Source organism: Citrus clementina, unplaced genomic scaffold, assembly GCF_000493195.1.
Source record: "Citrus clementina cultivar Clemenules unplaced genomic scaffold, Citrus_clementina_v1.0 scaffold_2, whole genome shotgun sequence".
Lineage (NCBI taxonomy): Eukaryota > Viridiplantae > Streptophyta > Magnoliopsida > Sapindales > Rutaceae > Citrus > Citrus x clementina.
This window is the reverse complement of record NW_006262688.1, coordinates 25,346,277-25,368,070: the sequence shown is the minus strand read 5'-3', so window position 1 is coordinate 25,368,070 and position 21,794 is coordinate 25,346,277. Positions and strand designations below refer to the sequence as shown.

General features: G+C 34.3%; 3 protein-coding genes and 1 pseudogene across 13 annotated transcripts; 1 reads left to right on the top strand and 3 right to left on the bottom strand.

Moving 5' to 3' along the window:
* Positions 1-579: 579 nt before the first annotated feature.
* Positions 580-10,185, bottom strand: LOC18052527 (annotated as a pseudogene).
* LOC18052526 lies at positions 5,955-12,183 on the bottom strand. Of its 10 annotated transcripts, none has more exons than XM_024190551.1 (6): positions 11,740-12,183; positions 10,395-11,533; positions 10,162-10,304; positions 7,153-10,021; positions 6,649-6,714; positions 5,955-6,427 (listed from the first exon to the last, which is right to left on the bottom strand). In XM_024190551.1, the coding sequence occupies exons 1-3, from the start codon at positions 12,089-12,091 to the stop codon at positions 10,221-10,223; spliced, it is 1,575 nt and encodes a 524-aa protein (XP_024046319.1). In that variant the 5' UTR covers positions 12,092-12,183; the 3' UTR covers positions 5,955-6,427; positions 6,649-6,714; positions 7,153-10,021; positions 10,162-10,220. The 10 variants fall into 10 exon arrangements, with proteins under 10 accessions (XP_024046319.1, XP_024046322.1, XP_024046324.1 ...); XM_024190554.1 differs by having other exon boundaries at positions 8,811-10,021; XM_024190556.1 differs by having other exon boundaries at positions 8,870-10,021.
* A 2,605-nt stretch (positions 12,184-14,788) lies between these two features.
* On the top strand, positions 14,789-16,785 carry LOC18052525. The gene is made up of 3 exons (XM_024191523.1): positions 14,789-14,925; positions 15,070-15,132; positions 16,605-16,785. The coding sequence occupies exons 1-3, from the start codon at positions 14,812-14,814 to the stop codon at positions 16,614-16,616; spliced, it is 189 nt and encodes a 62-aa protein (XP_024047291.1). The 5' UTR covers positions 14,789-14,811; the 3' UTR covers positions 16,617-16,785.
* A 456-nt stretch (positions 16,786-17,241) lies between these two features.
* On the bottom strand, positions 17,242-21,697 carry LOC18052524. Of its 2 annotated transcripts, XM_006447846.2 has the most exons (7): positions 21,309-21,697; positions 20,110-20,209; positions 19,540-19,605; positions 18,766-18,883; positions 18,390-18,472; positions 17,993-18,054; positions 17,242-17,693 (listed from the first exon to the last, which is right to left on the bottom strand). In XM_006447846.2, the coding sequence occupies exons 1-7, from the start codon at positions 21,533-21,535 to the stop codon at positions 17,582-17,584; spliced, it is 768 nt and encodes a 255-aa protein (XP_006447909.1). In that variant the 5' UTR covers positions 21,536-21,697; the 3' UTR covers positions 17,242-17,581. The 2 variants fall into 2 exon arrangements, with proteins under 2 accessions (XP_006447909.1, XP_024047290.1); XM_024191522.1 differs by lacking the exon at positions 19,540-19,605.
* Between the last annotated feature and the right edge of the window lie 97 nt (positions 21,698-21,794).

Genomic DNA, 21,794 nt, shown 5'->3' with positions numbered 1-21,794 from the left:
AGAATTTAAAGGGAAATAACATTGTTATTGAAAAATATGAATTCAAAGGGAACCAAGCTTGCTATTGCCTCAACAAATAGTTAGGTAGTAATACTTTGAAATAGTAGATTGAATGTTATTATGGAAACCAAATAGGTAATCATACATTAAATTTAAATTAATTAGTTCCAAAGTACTTATCCAAAAAAATGCAACAAAATAATTTAAGCCGAGTATTACGAAAAAGTTTTTATACTCTTTGACATCGAATTTCAGAATTTTTTCAAACAGAATAATGTCGGTTAAAACAAAAATAAAGGACATAGTAAATGAAATATCATAACTCTGTATTATTATCTCTCGCAATACCACGCAAGAGCACCAGCTAGAACGGCAGTCACTATAAATGAGTAAGGCATTGGAATTGCAGTATGGCTTCCGTTCTTGCCAGCTAGCTCTTTCAGTATGTCGGTGCCAGCTGCGAAAATTTTGCTAAAATCATTTCGATAATAGCAATAGCTAAGTGTGCCTGCACTATTCCAGAACTCAGAATAAATACGAGATTTAGAGAAAAAAAAAAAAAAAAGTCAATGGGCCAAATGGCACGGGCACGGCTTATAGGGGGTTATTGATTATTGTTCTCTCGTACCCACACATTCTACAGCTCTGTTTGTTTCTCAGCCGTCCTAGTAAAGCAAACAAGTAATTCTGTATTTCCCTAAGCGCCTTTTAGAGGAGACTCAATCCACCCTTTAGTCTGGAATCCGAAATTTTCTACCCCTTTTATGACCTTTTCAAGAACCTACAGAATGAACGCATGGTTAATGGATTATTATCTAGTGCTTACAACTTTCAAGTCAATGCCAAATATAATCATGTTCAAAATTAGAGTAAAACAAGAATTAGAGAAAAACAAGAGAAGCATAAAACTCCTCTGAACATAGGAATAAAGAAGTGAGAACAATTAGAAAATAATGATGAGAAAAATTTCAGACCTCCTTATGGACTAAAGGATCTCTCACAATCCCACCACCTCCTACCTGCAATAACAACGAAATTTTGAACTCAAACAAATGATACTCACCGTCTTAAACCGATGAAAAATGAAGGAATGATTTTATGTGACCACCAAATAACAAGTTGTTGAGGTACTTCCAATAAAAAGAAGAAGCTGGTGAAGTTAGCAGCCACTTCGGAGTGGAAAGGTGGTTCCCTCATTGACATCATTTCAGATTTATTTAGTCATATACAGCAGAGTCCAGCAGAAGTGAAAAAATGGAGATAAGTTATCTACCTGTGATCTGCGAGCTTCAAATTGAGGTTTGACCAAGGTAATCAAAGTTGCCTCTTCCTTCATCAAGTTTATCACAGCAGGCATGACCTGCTTATAAAGAAGGATCACAATATGCAGGACACAACGGTCAATAAGCACTAGATTCACAAGAACAATTGCTCTGTCGTGAATAATTATCAAAATCATCATCTTATTCACTTATTTCCCCATCTATGATGATTATTAGAAGAGCAAAAGAGAAGGTGCAACCCATTAAGCAATCAGCATACAAGCAGGGGAATCAAAGGTGAGGAGATGTACGCAAACAATTCAAAGAGCTCATAAACATAGCATTACAGCATTTGAAAGCTTACCGTGAGAATAGAAATGAATGAAAGGTCCAAAGTCACCAAATCAACTCTTTGAGGGAGAGCAGTGAGGTATCTTAAATTTGTCCTTTCAATTACAGAAACACGTTCATCACAACGAATTTTGTCTGCTACCTATTGAAGATGTTAACATCCATAATCAATCAAAGATCTATAACAAACCAAGAATGCAGAGTATTGGACGATCAGAAGAAACATTGCCTTCTAAGAAAGAGAAAAGAAAAAAGAAATCCATGTACCTATCCATAACCCACATCAACCCCATAAACAAATGATGCACCATACTGAAGCAGACAGTCAGTAAACCCTCCAGTGGACAAACCTGAATCAAGAGCTACTTTGCCAGCTACATCAACACCCAGTTGTTCAATGGCAGCTTCTAACTTATGTCCTACTCTGAACAAATGAACAAAAGATAAAAATCAGAATAAGACTCGCCAATGTCACCATAAAATCGAAATTTATGTCTGAAATTGCAAGATGAATTGTTCCAGGAGTAATCACCTACATACATATTTTGGCACTTGGGCAATTATTTCTACAACAGCCTTATCAGAGACGGCTGTTCCAGCTTTGTTCACCACCTTTCCATCTACAAACACTTTCCCTACACCATAAATGAGTTTGAGAGATGGGATCACCAAAATAATCAATCAACTAAAGTCGATTGTCTATTCTAAACTAAATGAGTTCACAATGCGAGTCTCTTAATCTACCTGACACATTTACATAAAAGTTTCAATACATACTCGCAATCAACTAAGCTTCGTAGCGATACTAATCATGTGAACCACATACTCATATTAGATAAAAAAAATCGCCCATACTCTATCGAAACTAAAATATTATGAAAAGAATCAACATTCAGGAGGGCATTGTTAATACAATTCAATAATTTAGCTTACCTTGCAATATCCATGACTGTAGGTATGTTCGACTATATGGCTGAAACCTTTCAAGACATATCTCATCCAGCCTCCTCTTCCTTAAAAAATGTCAACAATAGAAAATAAAATATCAAATCCACAACGAAAAAACAGAAAATCCATATTTTCTATCAAATTACCCCTCTTACCAATACCTGACTTTCTCAACAGTTCAATTTTTAAAAGTTTTTAACACTTTTATTAAAATGGGAAATTTGTAACATACCCCCAAATAAATTGATATTTTGCACCGCGTCCCCAACAAATTTAACTTGTTGCACCACGCACCCAAAAAAATTGACATTTTGCACCACACCCCCAATTCCGTTAATTTTTCAGTTATTTCTAACGGCTCCATCTAACTTTTGATTGAATGACAAAAATGCCCCTCTATGTAAAAAAACAAAATTTTTAGCTCATTTAATTTTTTTAAGGTTTTTTTTTCAATTGCAATAAAAAAATAATTCTTCTTACATGTTCATTGTCACCACTATTATTTTTCCTTTAATTTTTTAAAGATTTTTTTTTAATTTTAATAAAAAAAATTCTTGTTACATGTACATTTGTCACCACTATTATTTTCATTTAATTTTTTAAGATTTTTATTTTAATTGTAATAAAACATTTCTTGTTACATGTACATTGTCACCACTATTATTTTTTCTTTAATTTTTTAAAGATTTTTATTTTAATTGCAATAAAGAGAATTCCCATTAAAATTAATTTAAGGAATAAACTTTCAATTTTACCCCTCCACCGTTAAACTTAACTGAGAAAATAACGGAATTGGGGGCATGGTGCAAAATGTCAATTTTTTTGGATGCGTGGTGCAACAAGTTAAATTTATTGGAGACGCTGTACAAAATGTCAATTTATTTAGGGGTAGGTTACAAATTTCCCTATTAAAATGAATTGTGCAATAAATAGACATAGATCTGGTTATATGCAATAGCAATAAAGCTTACTTTTTGGGCAATTGACTCTTCTGACTTGGCATTGCTAGCAACAGCAAATCTTCTGATGGGACATTGTATCATGAGTTTTTTTTAGTGATAATATTGGCATTGTCTAAATATCTATTAACATCTTTTTTCTTAATTAACTTTATTATAATATTTTAAAAAATTATAAAATTCTTTTAACACCTCCATCAATAATAAAAATATCTTTAAGAAAAAATATGATTTTGTAGCTCGATTAAATATATGAGTTTTCAGAAATTTTCACTTAAAAAATAAAAAAGAGAAGAGTTATTAAGTAAATTGAATAAAGAAGCAAGTGGCATTTGAGTATAAAAATGCTTAAAGTGGTGGGTAAAATGTCATCAAATGGTTTATTAAATGAACGTGACAAAATTACTTTTTGTGTGTTCCCATAAAAAGTGAAAATATGAGAACTTATTCAATTTGAGGAAAGCGAGTGAGGATCGCCCATTCAAGTGGTTGACTGTAACACTCCTCTTTGTCTTCCCCCAAAAACATTCAGACACAAGCTAAAATATAAACGTTGGTCTTTCAGCCCTTGGATCAAACCAATCCATGTTAAAATTTCAGCCCTTGTATTAAAAGTTGAGAGGCCGGATGACAGCCAGTGCTTGTTAAAATCCATAAACATAATTTCTTCCGACGACCGTACAAATAACAGATGAAATTTTTTTTTTTTTGGAGGGAAAAAAACTAGGGATTCTTGAAGTTAAAAACAATTTATTTGATTAGTCCCTACTCTATTGTTTTCTTTAACTATCGCATTGAACCAACTGGGCCTTAGCCCAGTGGTCAGGACCCTGCACTCACAACTGTGAGCGCAGCGGTTCGAGCCCCCACGACGCATGTAGGGGTTTATTTCTTTCCTTAATCATTAAGTGAAGACAGTCGTCTCCCTTTCGAAATGTGAGTGGAGTAGACACCCCTCGAATATTAGAGAGGATAAAATCCAAAATGTGAGTGGAGTAGACACCTCTCAAATATTAGAGAGGATAAAATATGGGAATGTGAGTGGAGTAGACACCCAAATCTGGGAATGTGAGTGGAGTAGACACCCCTCGAATATTAGAGAGGGTAAAATCTGGGCAGTGCTATATAAGAATTAATGTAAATTAGGCTCAGTAATTGTCTGATTATAAATATCAGTTGTAAATCTCATATAATATGAGTTGTAATCTGAGCATTAGTCTCATGTAATTCAAAAAAAAAAAAAAAAAACTATCACATTGACTCTTGATGGAATAATTCTTTTCTTTCTTCTGATTTTATGTGCCTAGCTAATTTAGGATGCATACAGGCGTGATGCACTCTTTATATAAATTCAATGATTATTTCGTGGTTTAAAAAAGAGCAAATTATTTTCTAGATTATTAATTAGCAAAAATGTAATAGTTATCTTGAGCAAATTAAACTTTCTTCCTCTGATATTTTCTTGATGTTACTTTGTACATTTACGTTCATATGGTTGTGTTCATATGGGAGATTTGGAATGCTGTGGTGTGGTTATATTTCCTTGAGGAACATTTTTGCAGTATCACTATAATTTCGAGTCTCGACTAAATATAATATAATTAAGATAAGCATGAAGTTGTTCGGCCAAAAGTATCAATTCAAATGTACCAAGTACATAAATGTTAGATGCTGATCTAAATGCCGATACTAGAATCCACAAATCAAATCTTGATGTCAAAAGTAATCTGGGCCGAAGTGATTTATCCTTAATTACATAACCATCATTGAAAAATTCTGACTTCCTTCACAATCACAAAAACAAACAAAGGGTTGTTGCAAGTATTTATTTAAACTCTTCAATGAATTTTAATTTGTTTTCCTTTCTGAAATCATTATTCATGCTACTTGAAGTTTTTAACTTTCAATATTACCTACAACTTTAAGCCATAAGCTACAGAAATCTATTATTATTTTTTTTAATGAGTGTGATTTGTGGGATGTAATTAAAACTAACTTGATCAAATTTGAATGCATTAGATTGTTGATCCATGCATCAACAAAAGGAACCTTTTTTTTTTTTTTACTATATATATCTTTTCCGAGAGGGAAACATGCCCTTCGACCCTTCTTATTTGAGCTATTACTCATTTTCTCCCTACGTATTTGAAAAACATTCGCAGATTATTACAATTTTGATTGAAATAATTTGAATATAAAAAATATTTTATTCATCATTATTACTAATTTTTGGAATAGGCTGTGGGCAAAATAGTAAAAGGGTTGTGTTTCCGGGGTATATTTTTCAAATATGAAGGAGACATAAAACCAAGGAATAACTTGAATAAAAAGCGGAAAGGAGACGTACAAAATAAAGATTAAGGCCCAACAACTTGCAATAAGTGGGTGTATAGAGAAATTTTGTATTTAAGGGTGATGAAAATTCCATCCATGTTGTAATCACACCCCACTTCTTCATTTTTTATCTTGCAATTGTCCTCAAATAACCACATCTTTTTTTATTTGCATAAAGACTAACTTCACTCTAAAAATTTCTTAGCACATTCTATCAGTCTGTCATATACTAATTTAAAAAAAATTAAGTTTAACTTCGTATAGTATTTAAAAAGTTCTAATAAAATCCTCACTCCCGAACTCATCAAACAACTTATGAAAGGAAACTACTGGATTTAAAAAATTCTGTTGCCTAAATCCCTTTTCGTTTTTGGGTTTCATAGCATTCTTCAATTGCGATCAAAGACAAACAACATCAACCAACGAAGCTGAACATAGCTTCACCAAAAAGCAAGCGTGCACCGAAGGCCGAGGCAATGGCTATTGAAATCTTTGGACACATCATATGTTGTGAGAGCTCCCTATGCCATAACTTCCTCAACCGATGATTAATTGCGTGCCAATTCAGTCATCCTAAATTCAAACTCAAGAGAAAGAGAAGCCAATATGAATAACGAAGAAAAGAATTTGAGGGTAAAAGAACTTCAGTTCTAGCTCTGCTACTGGTGATAATAACATCTAAAGTATACAGTTTCTTTGTAAGAACAAAAACAACACTCTTGGTTCTATTTTCGCTCAAGAAAATGCATAAAATTTATGAACTTCCACGATAAAACTACATATTTAAATGGCACCTGTTCAAACAGAGCTGCAATTAATGCGATTACAAGTACAGCAGAGTTGATGCCATGACTTCCAGCCTGCATATCAAATCAACTATATGTCAAACAAAAATTTCCGCTCAAAATGTCAAAACTTTATTTATTTATTTATTTATTTCTGCTCAGAAACAAAGTATATTAGATGTAGGAAATGTACATAGAGAAGGGACAAGAAGTTCACAAAGGCAAAAGACAAAAATCCCCAAGCCTAAGAACTACAAATCCTATAAGATAAAAACTTCTTAACAAATGATATTACACCATAGCTGCTTCCCAATTAATCAAAAGAAAGAAGAAAATCTTCAAACTCCGGCCAAATAGAAGTCCCTAGAGAAGCCCAGAATTTAACTCTGTCCCAAAGAAACATGCAGTCTTCCATCACTATGTTCTCAAAAATTTTTAAGTCTCTTTCAATCCATAGGACCCAAAATATAGCCACAACTGCACAATCCCATAAGATAAAAGCCTTCCCCCTACCTTTAACTCACAAAATGTTTTTCAACAGAACAGAAAAACTTGTTGCACGTGCTACCCAACTCAATATAAAGTCCTAACCAGCTTGGACCACAAGAAGAAAGCAGCTGGGCAGTGAAGAAATAAGTGGTCACACTTTCTGAAGCATTTTTACACAAGACACGCCAATCTGGGAATTAAGCCATACTCGGTCTTCTCTTCTGAATTAAATCATTGTTAATGATCTTCCATTAAGCAGCAACCCACACCATCATCTTCGCCCTTGGGAGGACTCTAGCTTTCCAAATCAGACTAGAGGGGACAAAAATAGGGGTAGAGTCATCTATAAGACTGAGAAAGTACGATTTGGTAGAAAAGATTCTTGAATTTTCCAAAGTCCAAGCTCTCTTATCTTTCTGTTGTGCTATCAATATGAATTCCCTATAAAACCCCAAGCAAGTCAGTACAGTGTTGCAGCCCTCTGTCATTCAAGTTTCTAAAGAATCTGAAGTCCTAACCCCGCTGCATTGAAGAAAACTTCATCATACTAGCTATAGAATAATTGACCCAAAGAAAGACCATACAATCGAGGAAAAGACTCACTCTGTGTCCTCTCTCCCACCCAAACATCCTCCCAGAATCTAATTTTCTGCCGACTATCAATAACTAGGTTAATATTTGACAAAAGACCAGCTCTACCCTTTGATATATACACCCAAGGGCCAAGGACATCTTCTGGATCCTCTATTAACATCAGCTCTACCTTTCGAAGTTTATTAAAACAAGTTTTGAAAACACGTTTTTAAAATTAAAATCCTGACTCATACCCTAGTAGCCATGTTTAAAAGAAGATTTTAGAAAATCAGTAGAAACTTTTATTGAGCTCTTAATATTTTTGTCAAAACAAAAACCCTTGTCAAAGACTCTTTTACCTTGAATAATAACAAGGACTGACCTCTTGTTGATGCTTTAAATATAAATTACATCTTGGTTAACTAGACAAGCCATTCACCCTCATTGTAACAAATGATTCAAAGCAATAAAAATCAATTTAAAATAAACACACTTTAGTTTTACATATTAGTTGAATAGCGATAAGTGAGTAAGTCTTTTCTTTCTTCTTTACTTTATTTATTTGATCTTATTAATCTTTGAACAATCTTAATTCTCTATGGTAATGATCTTAGATAACTGGAATTTTTGTAAAATCTAACTGTTTAATACTTGTAATTTTCTATCTTCTTTTTGGTCTAATACAGCTGTATAACCTACTAAAAACTTTTGGTTTTTAAATTATTCTTTTAAGCCAATGTCGAGTTGTTCTTGATTAGATCTAACTTTTCTTTCTTCTATTTCTACTATTTTTAAAGCTCTTTCTAATATTTCTATACAGGGATTATTTTGCATCCAGATATCAGAATCTTTTTCTAACACAGCAAAGGGGTCTTTATGAAAGCTATCAAGATTATCAATTGATAAAATATAACATGAACTGAATGAAGTCTGCCTTTGTAACTACTCCTATAAAATATTTATAAAAAAAAAAAAAACGAAAGAGGTGCTCTGATACCAAAGAAGACAAAAGAAAGTCAGGTGCATAAGTTCTAGAGGCAAAAACTGGCCTTTCAAAGTTTATTAAAACTGGTTCAAATCAAACCCATTTTCACGCATGCCATACTTACTTTTAATGACCAGATGCCAAAAAGAGTTAACTTCCAAAGGAATCTCCATAGCCACTTACCAAGCGAGCCTCTATTTCTTTTAGCCAAATAACCCAACCCTAAGCCTCCCTTAAAGATAGGTTGAGACAACACACTCCACTTCACCAAATGATCCCTTCTTCCCTCCCCAACTCCTTCTCACAAAAATCCCTCATAGCCTTCTCTATTCTTTTAGCAACTGAAATAGAGAATGCAAAAAAAGGGACATAAAGTATGTTGGCAGACAAGAGAGAACTGATTGAATCAATGTTAACCTCCCACACCTAGAGGACGAGCTTTTCTCCACCCATCCAATCTCTTCTCAACTTTCTCTAACACAGGAGCCCAAAATTCTACAGCCTTGGGATTCCCTCCTAGAGGTAATCCTAAGTACTTCAAAGGCCAATCTCCACTCTCACACCCCACTATGGAAACTAAGTCAAGCAACTTGTTTTCGGGGACATTTAACACCAGAAATAGAGCTTATTTTAAATTTACTCTCAACCTAGAAACTGCACAAAAAAAGTCTACCACTTTAAGAAGATTATAGTACACTTTTCTTCATCACCAGAGTGAAAAAAAAGATAGTATCATCAGCAAATTGAAGGTGAGAAACCGTTACTTTGTCCTTCCCAATCACAAATTTTTCGATTAATCAAACAATCTGAGCCTTCTCCATCAATCTGCTTAGCACATCTACCACCAGAGTAAAAAGAAGAGGAGAAAAAGGGTCCCCTTGATGAAGGCCTCTAGAAGCTTGAATTTTTGCCCCTAGGTCTTCCATTGAGAAAAACTGAAAAGCTAACTGATTGGAGACGGCCTATCATCCAGCATCTCCACCTTTGTCCAAATCATTTGGCTTCCATCACTAAGTCCAAAAAATCTCAATCTACACAGTCATAAGCTTTCTCAAAATCAATTTTGAAAACAAGACCAGATTTTCTAGATTTTCTATACTCCTCCACGGTTTCATTGGCAACTAAAATAGCATCCAGAATCTGTGTATCTCTTACAAAAGCACCCTCAGCAGTAGAAAACGTCTCCCCAACACCTCCCAAAGCCTTAAAGAAAGCACTTTAGCAATGATCCTGTAAAGACTATTCACCAAACTAATAGATCTGAACCCCCTCAACCTCACAGACTCATTCTTTCTCCGCAAAATGTCAAAACTTTAGTCCTAAGCTAAAGACCATCTGCAAACACATCATAATTGAACAACTTTCTTGAAAACTCTGAAAGATTTGGGTAATTAAATATTTAAGATGAAGATAAATGATAAAAAATCAAGATATCCCGTGTATGCATGTATCGGTAATTGAAATAAACTTTATACCTTCAGTATATGCAGCAGTGTCATTGAGCATAATGCTGATAAATCATAGGCCAAACAGATTAAGCCACATTATTCCACTTATCAAAAAGACACTTCATCCATATAGACAAGCAATGGCTTGAGAGAAGGTCTGGTAAATCTGCCTGCATATTGTCAGAATAATCAGAAAATTTTTGCACTTTGATCGTAGAAACCTAACAAGTAATACAGAAGATTAAGTATAATAAACTCACACTAGTCCATTTTGCAGAGAATCCATCAATTGAGAGCAACCAACTAACAGCCCTAGATTGCAAACTTTGCCTGCCATTGGAGGTGTCGAAATCCAGTAGCTCATTATCAAAGCTGCCGTCGTCATCATCATCATAGTTCCTTTTCCTTTTCTTTTTACTTTTTTTCTTCTTCCTGTGCCTACTTCTAGTTGATGATCTAGCATCCAAGTCTGATCCACTCTCTTCTGACAATCCATCATAATGGAGCAAAGCATATTTATCAGATTTCTGAAACTGTATCCCGTTACTCATTAATATAGATTCCCAGGATGCTGGAGTTTGGCATTCCTCTGATAACCCATAGTAAATGACCCAAGAATGAAGTCCCATCAATTTCATTGCCTCAATGGTATCCAATTTTAAGCACTCCTTCACAATTAATGCCAAGTTGTTGACTTTGAGTGAGGTTGTGCAAATCTGCGACACAATATCTTTAATTTTTGCTTGTTCCTCCTGGTACTCATCATCATGTACAAACCCAAGAAGCTGGCGTCTTTGATTGATAACCGCATTCAACAAAAGCAGCTGATCAATAGAATCGTAATCCCTATGCCTAGAAAGAATAATCTCAAGCCACGAAGATGAACTACCAAAATCCTTAGGTTCCATACTTGCATTGATATATTTACACAACAACTTCAAAAAACTGCACAAGTCACGCTCTTCAAGAATAATAAGAAGATGTTGACTCAAAGACGAGAAAGACTCCTCCATAAGAAACTCATTTATAACTTCCCATACATCTCTTGAATCCTCTTTATACATCAAATCAACAAAAAAATCTATAAAGAACTTGTTATCAACGAATAAAATCTCACCATCTCTTACTGACTCAGCAAACTCATTAGATGACCAAAATTCAGGCACATTGTCGAGGAAGTTCTTGACAGTTCGTTGAACATCCAAATCGAGAAAGTAATGTGGCTTTGTGGCAACCATTGCAGGTGATTGGCCATGTTTCCCTTTCCACTCAAGCTCCTCCCAACAAATATCCCGATTCACAAAAGCAAATTGTGATAATGCCTTGGCACCTTTTTGGTGCCCTAATCCAGAACCATCAGAAAAATTCGAAAACCATTGCATTATCCGCGTCAGATTTCCTGTTTCATCAACACAATTATCACAATCAGAAATCCCTTAAAGCCTCGTAATTAGCTTAATCTACAGACATGTAAGAGTACAGACGCCAACCAAAAAATTAAAACCTATTACACAAAACTATAAGTAGAGTTGAAATCCTAGCTTTAACACAAAACATGAAACCCCACATCAAATAAGGCATGCAAAACGGTAAAAACTGCACTACCTTCAAAGAACTTGACAAGCTTGTAACTTTTCTTGGCCAAGACGCGGCCTGCTTTATGAGGGCTCTTTTGAAATAACATTTGCAAGAGCTGAGAGGCAAGGTCATGATTTTGTAATTGTTGCTTGGACCTCAACAAGTTGACGAATATGTCACGCTGCTGCTCAGGACTGAGTGAATTTATGGTTGATATTGTGTTGCAAAGCCACAAACGAGCCTCTGATCGGCCGCCGGAGATTATCAGCGACCAAAGAAACGATTCGAGTCTGTTCAAAAGGGAAATTATTAGCTTGGGTGAATCACTGTCTCCATCATCAGCTTCCCAATTTGGCTTTGACAAAAATAACTGAATCATTTGTCCCTCTGTAATAGCAAAAGACCAAAACTTTCCACTCAAATGCTAAGACCCATGCACGAAACAGCACCAAACAACGATGGCATATTTAATTTTTGCGTAATGGGTTTTCAGAAATTAAAACTAGGTTTGCCAGGTGGTATTTGAACCAAAACTCGAAAACGGCGTCACATTTGCGTTGCGTCTCTAAATTCTTTTCTAAAATCACAAGTAAGAACATAATTTGTAATTTTCTACATAATGGTACTGTCAAAATCCATTAACAAAAGCCGTTATTATTTATATAACTGTTATAAAATAAAGTAAAGAGAATAAAAAAAATTTTAAACTAAACACAAAAGCACTAATTAAAGCATCTTATTATATGACTTATAAAATTCTTCTTACTGATATTATTAACAATTATTACTTAAGACATGACACACATATATAAGCTGAGTTAAAGAATGTTGGGGTACTAAATTTTACAGAAATTAATTCCGCCGTTCGGGGAGCTTCTAGTCTAGTCAATAAGGCGTCATCTCACTCAGTCTCCATTTGGCATAAAAGAGACTGTCCGCACGCTCCCAGCTCTCGGACTTTATGGCAGGGGTAGGCATTTGGTTCGGTTCAGTCTGAACCGAACCGAACTGAATCGTATTATGATAATTTAGTTCGATTTGATTCGGAGTAAAATATCAAATGGTTCAGAAATTTAGTTTTTTACTTGGTTTGGTTCAAAACCGAACTAAATTACCAAACCAAATGGTTTAAGAAAAAATTAAAATTAAAATTAAAAAATAGTTTAAAATTTATCTTTTTTTAATTTCTGTTTGTTAGTTAATACATGATATTATATATGTCATAGCATACACTTTATTTTATTGTTAAACTTTATTATTTTAATTTATTATTGTTATATTTTATTATATTGGTTATTATTTATGGATTTCTAGATTATTTTTTAAATTTATTATGTTAATTTACTATTGTTAGATTTTATTATGTTGTTTATTGTTTGCTAATTTATAAACTCAAGATTATTGTTGTATTAATAGTGTATTATTATATTATATTTTTTTTATTGAATAATGAATATATAGGATAAAATCAAACCAAATCGAACCGAACCAAATTAATTTGGTTCGGTTCGGTTCGGTTCTATAGTTTGATTCGCATTTGGTTCATAAATTCATGAACCATTTGGTTTCAATTTAGTTCGGTTCAAGGGCTGAACCGAACCAAACTAAATAGTTCCCACCCCTACTTTATGGTGTGACTGTTATAATGATTTAATATTAATCTAAGAGAATTATGTTAGTGATTTGTATTTTATAGTGTGACTTTTATAATGAATTAATATTAATTTAAGATATACTATAAAACTTTATTTCTATTTAATTTTTATTTTATTTTAATAGGATTAAATTAAATAAAAAACTAAAAACGCATAGATTATTCGGGGGTTGCTTGGAGATCGCGGACCCTCGGAATCTCATGTTATTATTTGGGGAGGGGATGAGAATTTCTTTTAGCAATTATGACGGAGACATAAATATATACAAAATATTGGAGATGGATACGGAGATGTCAGTTTCCTTACCTTCCCTCCCAATTGCCATCCCAGATGGACCATTGTGTCTAATAAATTATTGAGTCTACCATACCAATTTTGTCAGTGTCCATGATGACTCATTTAAATTTTATATTTTAAAAAATAAAAGCTACTTAAAAATTGTTTTGAATATACAAATAATTAAAAATTTGAAGAAACTTTATTTAAGCAAGTAGGATTTGTCTATTTTTTAAAGCTAAAATTGTTAATGATTATGCTTTCAAACTATGCTTATTTCAATTTTTGAGTTTTTTTTTTAAGTATTTGAGCTTATTTTAGGAGTGCAATTCTGATTTCAATCAAATAAGCAGACAATAATTGACCAAATATTTTAAGTATTTGAGCTTATACGAGGCGAAAAGTTGGGAAAAAGAAAAAAGGGCAAAAAAAAAAACAGTGAATCAATCATTCTACCCAATAGAGGTGGGCATTTTACCCGACCCGACCCGACCCGATAAATTTCGGGTTAGGGTCGGATCGGATCGGGATTGAAACCCGATCGGTTTGAAATTTACAAACCCGATCGGGTTGTGATCGGTTTGGGTCAAACTCGACCCGATCTGAATACCCGATCGGGTTCTTAAAAAAAAAAAAAAACGTACTGACCCGAATTGACCTGATTTCAACCGACCCGAATTGACCCGAACTGACCCGAATTGACCCGAACTGACCCTATTTCAACCGACCCGAATTGACCCGAATTGACCTGAACTGACCCAAATTGACCCGAATTGACCCGAACTAACCCAAATTGACCCGAACTCAATTCTACCCATTTTAAATCCAACCCGATCCAACCTGAACATAACCCGAATTAATCGGGTCGGATCATTAATTCGGGTTATGTTCGGATTGTTCCTTATCTAACCCGAACAACCCGAAACCCGATCGGGTTGAGCCGAACCCGACCCAAACCCGATTTTGCCCACCCCTACTGCCCAATGCCATCCTTTAAGAAGAAAATACAAAAGAAATTATACACACGTCACAAAATTGAAGTAATTGGGCCATCAAAACTGGTTATCCCTAGGCCCATCTGAGCAGACCAGCCCAAATTCTGATGTCTGTTACTTTATTTTAATGCAACTTTCAGTTTGCCATTTGAGAAAAACTAACATAGAAGGAGATGTTGAGGACTCGGTTGCTTTGGTTCACGGCTGGCTTTTCACTCACCGGCGCTGCAATTGGGCAGTTCTTATGGAAAGATCTTTGGAGTGACCGTTATGCCCTTTCTGCCGACGTAACCCCCCTCGTCTTCTGTGATTCTTGTTTATTATTATTATTATTATTATTATTATGGTTGTTGTTGTTATTATTGAAAGAGGAAAAAAAGAGGAATCAAAAAAATTATTAATGGGTTTGTTGGAATTCATATTTTTTGTAGGCTAAGCAAAAATTTGATGCCCTTGAAGCAAGAGTGTCGAATCTTGAGTCAAACCTCCGGCAGGTAATTGTAAACTTTATTTATTTGGTTTTGTAATTAATTAGTTTTGTGATGTTTAATTTGTTAATTGTTTCAGCATTAACTTAGGAATGTGAAAGAAACTGGGATTAGGTTATGATCATTGTTAATGCGACCGTGTGATCAGTTGAGATTTTTAGCTGATATGATACTCATTTTAGCTGTATTTATAATATAATATGGATGTATCGATATTTGGTTGATATGATTGATAGCAAGGTATGGAATGTGAAAGAGATGCACAATTGAGGAATTTTTTGTGCATAATCATTGTTGCTGCAGTAGTGGCATTTTTATGGGATGGAATGAGAATACTGAGCTGTGAATTCCTTCAGTTTTGGAATTGGTTGATTAGTTTTCGATTAGTCTAGCTGCCTATCCTAGCATTGAAATTTATGTGCGTTTACGAAATAGGAATCGGAATGGGTTGGAATCGGAACGGGTAAGAACTGCAATAGATTGGAATAGGAACGGAGAATGAAAATCAGAATAAGTTGTTTACTTGAAATTTAGGAATCGATATTGGAATGAGCTGGATTGCCATTAATATGTTTACTTTGTTTTGGAATTGGAATCAAAATGAGTTAAATTGTAGCAAATTACTAAAAAGTACTTAATGAATACTGTCATAATTGTTGTTTTGTATTTTAATAATTGTGATTATTTATTCAAAAGTTATTATTATTATTAATTATGGTTAATAATATATTAAAATATTAATTAATTGTAATTTTTTTATCATTAATAATAATAATAGTAGTAATGCTAATAATAATAATAATTAACATTAATATATTAATTAATTGTTATTATTTTTCTCATTAATAACAACAACAACAAAAGTAATAATAATAAAAAATTCAAAATATATTTATTAATTATAATATATTTTTTTATACCGAGGACAAAATGAGCTTTTATCTGGGGAGCGAGGGGGCGCAAAATGGTCAATCTCGAGGATGAGAGATTATTCCCCCCCCCCCCCCCCCGGCGGAAATCAATCTCCCATTCTCCATTTTGAAATTCGGGTGGGCTCCATGATTCCGATTCCAACTATGCCTCCATTTTACAAAGTAAACGTCATGAACAATTCTTATTCTGGTTTCCGATTCCCTAATTTTGGAGGTAAATACACCATTAGGTTCGTGTCAATAGAAGCAATTAAAGTTTTGGCTGAGTGTGATATAGTGGGAGTGGGAAACAGTTGCAGTTGAAATGGTGGTGAGGAATTGGATCTGGCATCATTCGCCATTGTTATATAGTTGAGAGTTTCTAACAGGATCTCTGCGTATCATACTGCTTTTTTAATTTACTTACCATGGCGTGATAACCATTTTGAAATATTTTTACTTAATTTATCAGTATGGAGTGGAGTATGCTTTTGCTATTTTTTCACAATGATTATCTGGTGCACTGAGGTGGTTAATTCACATTTTCCAGTTTTTTCACACTTGCAGGTTGAAGGTTAGATATTGTATGAAGCTCAAATGTTACAACAAGGTTCCAGTCTGTCTTTGTTTTCCTAAGCTATATGTAATGTAATGATCGCTTTGACTATTGCTGCAGCCCAAATTTTCTTGTAGAACTTACATTGTGTGGATTCAACTTATAAAGTTGTTTATCAGTTATCTCTTTCTCAACTCTCAAGTACTAATGATCATGAAACCAATGTGAAGCATGATAGATATCACAGAGCTCTTGTGGAAGCAGGAATGGCAGCAACTTAAATGCTACGCCAAAACCTGACTTTGGCTCCTAGTGAATGCGTCAGAACAGTTGACACAGGCACACAGCTGCTGCAGGAAAGGGCAAAAAAGCAGTAATTATAAAATAAAAATTAATAGTTAAGATAAATATAATTTTTAAATGAAAATTTTGTTAAAAATAATAAAAATATTATAAAATTTTCACAAATAAGTAAGATAAAATTAACTTAATTTTCATATTACAGTAATAATTTTTTACCAAACACCATAATTTTTAAGTTAAAATTATCCAATCACAATACCAAATAGGGGCTTTTGTTCAGTACTTAGTATGTTGATAACTTAGCTTTAGTTTAAAATGTTAACACAAGTTTCAACTACCAATTACAGTTACAATTACAGGCAATCAAATTAAACTGCCTGTTTTTTATTTTTGCCTAGAATTGAACTTCTTTTTTCAATCATTTATTTTACATTCACAAGTCCCCCCACACAAATGAATATTTACATTCTACAAGAGCTACGAGTTCCTCTAATAAATTAAACACCAGATAAACATTGACAAATTGAGAAATATTAATCTTTGCATTCTACAGAATCAGATAACATGGACATTAATAGTCTTCCTTCAACCCACAAACGAACTTGATTGTTAACCAGCTTTAATTCTCGGATATGAATTGGCTGGTCCTACTTGAGGTGAATTGTTAGCAGGATCACCAATTCCATCATGAATTCATTTGATGGGATGGTCGGGGAAGGAATGAGTTCGCAAGATCATCATTCACCTTCACCGGAAGTGGAGGCATCTGCTTCATTATCTCCGGCATGTCATTCAAGCTGCACCACTTACGCAAATTAGAAGAGTGCGGGGAAATCAATACATGCAATTCAACAAAGTTCAATTTCTCAAGTGTAATTTTCCTTTATCCTATCATTATTAGCGATAGCGATGATCAGTTATTACATCCATAACTCCTTGTTTTCGCTACGTTGCTTCACCATGGAATTCCCCACAACAACATTCTACATACCTCAAGCACTTTTGTAATATTAACCACACTCCAAAAATTTTGCTCCATGGTAACGTTGAAGACTCATTAATAAAAAAATTATAAAGCACAGAGGTTATGACATACTCGTTCATAATAGAGAGGATGTTTTCCCGAGCCTTGCATAAGAGATCAATATTGTCACGTATCTGCCAGAATAAATTATAACAAAACTGTTGGCAAACCAAGACCTCACAAAAACAAGAGCAGAATGTGGGAAAGATCCAAAATAAAATAGAGATGACATCGAGTTACAGACCAATGTCCTCACAAACAAAAGCCGTCAATAACATATCTCCGTGCATGTGTGTGTGAGTATTACAACAAACACACATTGGTTGAAAGCAGGAACTTATAAATAGCAAAGTAAAAAACAGCAGCTGAGATGCATACTGAGAGCATATGTTAACACTATTGACTAGAGATATCTTTATTAATATCATGGGGTTTTGAACAATAATGAAGGTGTCAAGCAGTATTTCACCTGGAAAGTCCCAAAATTTGCAGAAATTTGATTAAACATTTGAGCATTCTGCTCAAGAATGTCTCCCGTAATACCACCGATTGCTGGAAATGACAGAAAGTACATGTAAGTTTGAAGAAAGGAAGAAATATGATGTATTATAGAAAGTCATCATTTGGAAGGCCACATATGCAGCTCCAAGGTGTATCCAAGCCTGATCAAATTAAACGATCTTTTTCAAAGGAAAGGACACGCATAATTGTCACGGTAGATATACTAATTTTCAACACCCCACAAAAATATTTAGTTCAGAAAAGTTGAACATATCTACGCCCCATGTTATTTTTTCAGTGAATAATCAGGTTTCATGACTCCTCTCAAATAACCCTACACCAACCTCTATATGAGATGCCATCATCAGTGTCCATAGGTATCATTGGTGGAGCATAAGAAGGACCATTAGGACGAGCTGCTAAATGAGATGAAGATTTCGCAGAAGAATCTGTAGCCTTTTCCTGTGAATAATACATCCATATCTATGTAAGCACTTCAGGGTTCAGAAACAAGGACAATTGGTTATCTACAGGAGTGCAACATGAGAATTCACAAAAAGGAGCCATGTCCAAGTAAGACAAGTATTGAAAGAAGCACTTTTCTGATACCTAGGACTTCTTTTTAATTCAGTGTTAAGTTTCCAGTTTAATTCCAGATTGCTAGAAAGGACAGATAAGGGCATTTTTAAATACTAATAGCCCCGTGTCTGTATTAAATAGGACGCATAAATTGTATTATTTTTTATTCCCAACAATTTGTGATCTAAAAATTCTTTGTTATCATCTTCCATCTTAAATGCTTAAAGACTGCCTTAGTTCATGACTTAAAACAACAACAGGATAGTGTTTCTATTAAACCAAAGAAGTTCCTGGAAATATGATCAACCCTTGCAGACTCAGCACTAGCAGGTCCATATATGAATAAATAAAAACATGGGATGTGCAACCTTATCCATAAATGCCAAATAACAAACATTCATCTTATTGCATGCCCACAGTAGAGTTTTGTGATTGTCATATTTAGCCCCCCCCCCCCCCCCCCAAAAAAAAAAAAAAGGCAACCGAAACAAAGAAGTGCAGTAAATCCACTAGCAGAAAATGGTATTCGAAAAGCATACTTTTCTGTCTTTGTTTTTCCTTGCTGAATTATGATCCTCTTTCCTTCGCTTGCCATTTTCCTTTTTCTGAAAAAATTTAAAATGTTAGTCTATTTCATGCACATTTGTTTGAATGATAAAATCTATAATCATGGCATGTTCACTGTCCTTTGTTGCATGATGAATGATTTATATGATGCGTTATCATGATAATGCAAAATTTGAACAGTAGATAATTCCTATAACGAGGAAATATTCTACTTCTCCTATTATCTGCTATTATTATCCATCTAGCCTGACTAAAAGCAACATTAAATCAATTCAAATTTTTCCTTATATTACTACCATGGACAAACTGCCTTCAGTAAACATATGGCAGGGCTCAATAGGCTTCAAAAGTTTTAGCCCATCAAGAAGAATTTCCGCTTCATTCTTAAAATTCCTTTCTCTATCATCCCATATATACAAGATGCACCTACAGAATACTTCCCTCAGAGTTTCTGAGAATGCCAACAATAACGGTAACAGCCAAACAAATATAAAAGAAAAAAAATTAACAATGAACATCAACTACTTAAAATGAAAACTTACAGTCATCCATCTACAACGTAATGCCACATCCCGAACTGTTTTGTCCTTTAACTGCTTTGCAATCTTAGCATATCGATTCACAGCTGAATCCGAAGCATACCTATAACAGGGTATTTGCACAGTTTTCATCAACCGTGAATTTTTCCCAGACCAAATGCAAACTATGAAAGGAACAGACAATATATGGCGCTTAATTGATGATAATACAGATGAAGGGTGCCAGACTGCCAGTACAAGCAAAAGTATTCATCTCCAAGGTTGTAAGACACATTAGCCAGAAACAAGACACAGATAAGCACATATCATACATTTGAAAAACTGGATTCCTTGACTACTTTCCTTAACAGAACAGTCGAGCAATTGATTGATTCCATACAGGCCAGCCACCCAAAAAAAAAAAAAAAAAGAAATTGCATGAGCACACCACTGAACACAAACAACAGAAAAGGAGAATCATTTCACTGAAATCCAGAGCAAGCACAAAGGTAAAACAAACAAACCGACAGTTATACTCATCTGTAATGTGAGACAACGATAAATTCCATGAAAAAACAGCACACCACTGACCACAAGCGACTGACAAGAAGAATCTTTTCACTGAAATCCAGATTATGTGCGTGGGGAAGCAACCTGACACTTACCCTCATTGGTACTGTAAGATGACAAGACATGAAGCATATAGATCTAAGTTTTCAAACATAAAGGGGATGTTTTGGTAGGTAAAAGAATGTAAATGTTGGATATTCAACACATATCATCACCACAATACTTTCTGTCGCTTCAGAACATATGCATAAACCCTTATTATTGGAGCAGTTCCAAAATTGTCAGACGCCATTACTTAAAACCTAACATTCATAAGCATTTTTTTCAAAATCCAAACCATGAACCCTCTCCATATAGTGTTGCTACATTATCCAACTCTCTGTATTAAGAAAAGAGCAAAATTTTGTCCTTTAGCAATTAAATTCCCAATAATTCGAAAATTTCAAAATTTAATCTGAATTTTAACAGTAATAGTAGAATTTCAAGTTCTAGTTTTCAATTACAGATTAACAAACTTACACTTCACAGAACTGAATATTTCATATCGAGCCATAATTCACCAGCTCACCAAAAGACATCATTAAATTGCCAAAACGCACAGAGTAATCACCAAAGTAAAAATTGACACTAAAATTTACACAAAAGAGACTGACTTGGCAAGCAAATCTTCGAGAACCGACTGTTCCTCGGGGGTCCACTCAGTCGAAATACCGGAGTTGTGTCGCAGCGCCGACGCCGTTTGCGAAGTATCAATTACGGCCGGACTATTACCCCCGTTGTTGCTCGAATTTACCGAAACGCCATTCGCCGTTGACTTTTGCGCCGCCGACGAACCTTCCTGGTTGTTATTGTTACCCACCGGGTTCGCACTCGCTGCCATATCAAAACGACACCGCAATTTTACCAAAATATGCTTCTTCTGCTTGCGAATGAATTTATTTGCTTTGTTTTTTTTACAAAAAAAAATTCAATACATGCAAAATAAAGTTTCGTTTTTTGTTGGACAAGTTGAAGAATCTTCGTAATTCGTTTTGTTTGTTTCCTTTTCTTTTTTCACTTTTAAAATATAATTTCGTATTTTGTTTCCATTTTATAATGCTTTTTCCTTTTTCTTTCATAAATAATTAAATACTTTGTCG

Bases quoted from the DNA above. Each gene is read 5' to 3' on its own strand.
- LOC18052526 (XM_024190551.1), bottom strand. From the start codon at position 12,091: ATGATTCAGTTATTTTTGTCAAAGCCAAATTGGGAAGCTGATGATGGA. The intron at 11,534-11,739 runs GTAGTGCAGTTT...TTGATGAAACAG, and splicing joins GCTTGTCAAGTTCTTTGAAG to GAAATCTGACGCGGATAATG. The intron at 10,305-10,394 runs GTGAGTTTATTA...GACAATATGCAG, and splicing joins TCTCTGCAAAATGGACTAGT to GCAGATTTACCAGACCTTCT.
- LOC18052525 (XM_024191523.1), top strand. From the start codon at position 14,812: ATGTTGAGGACTCGGTTGCTTTGGTTCACGGCTGGCTTTTCACTCACC. The intron at 14,926-15,069 runs GTAACCCCCCTC...TATTTTTTGTAG, and splicing joins GTTATGCCCTTTCTGCCGAC to GCTAAGCAAAAATTTGATGC.
- LOC18052524 (XM_006447846.2), bottom strand. From the start codon at position 21,535: ATGGCAGCGAGTGCGAACCCGGTGGGTAACAATAACAACCAGGAAGGT. The intron at 20,210-21,308 runs GTCAGTCTCTTT...ACCCTGTTATAG, and splicing joins CTCGAAGATTTGCTTGCCAA to GTATGCTTCGGATTCAGCTG. The intron at 18,473-18,765 runs GTTGGTGTAGGG...TGTCATTTCCAG, and splicing joins TGATGGCATCTCATATAGAG to CAATCGGTGGTATTACGGGA.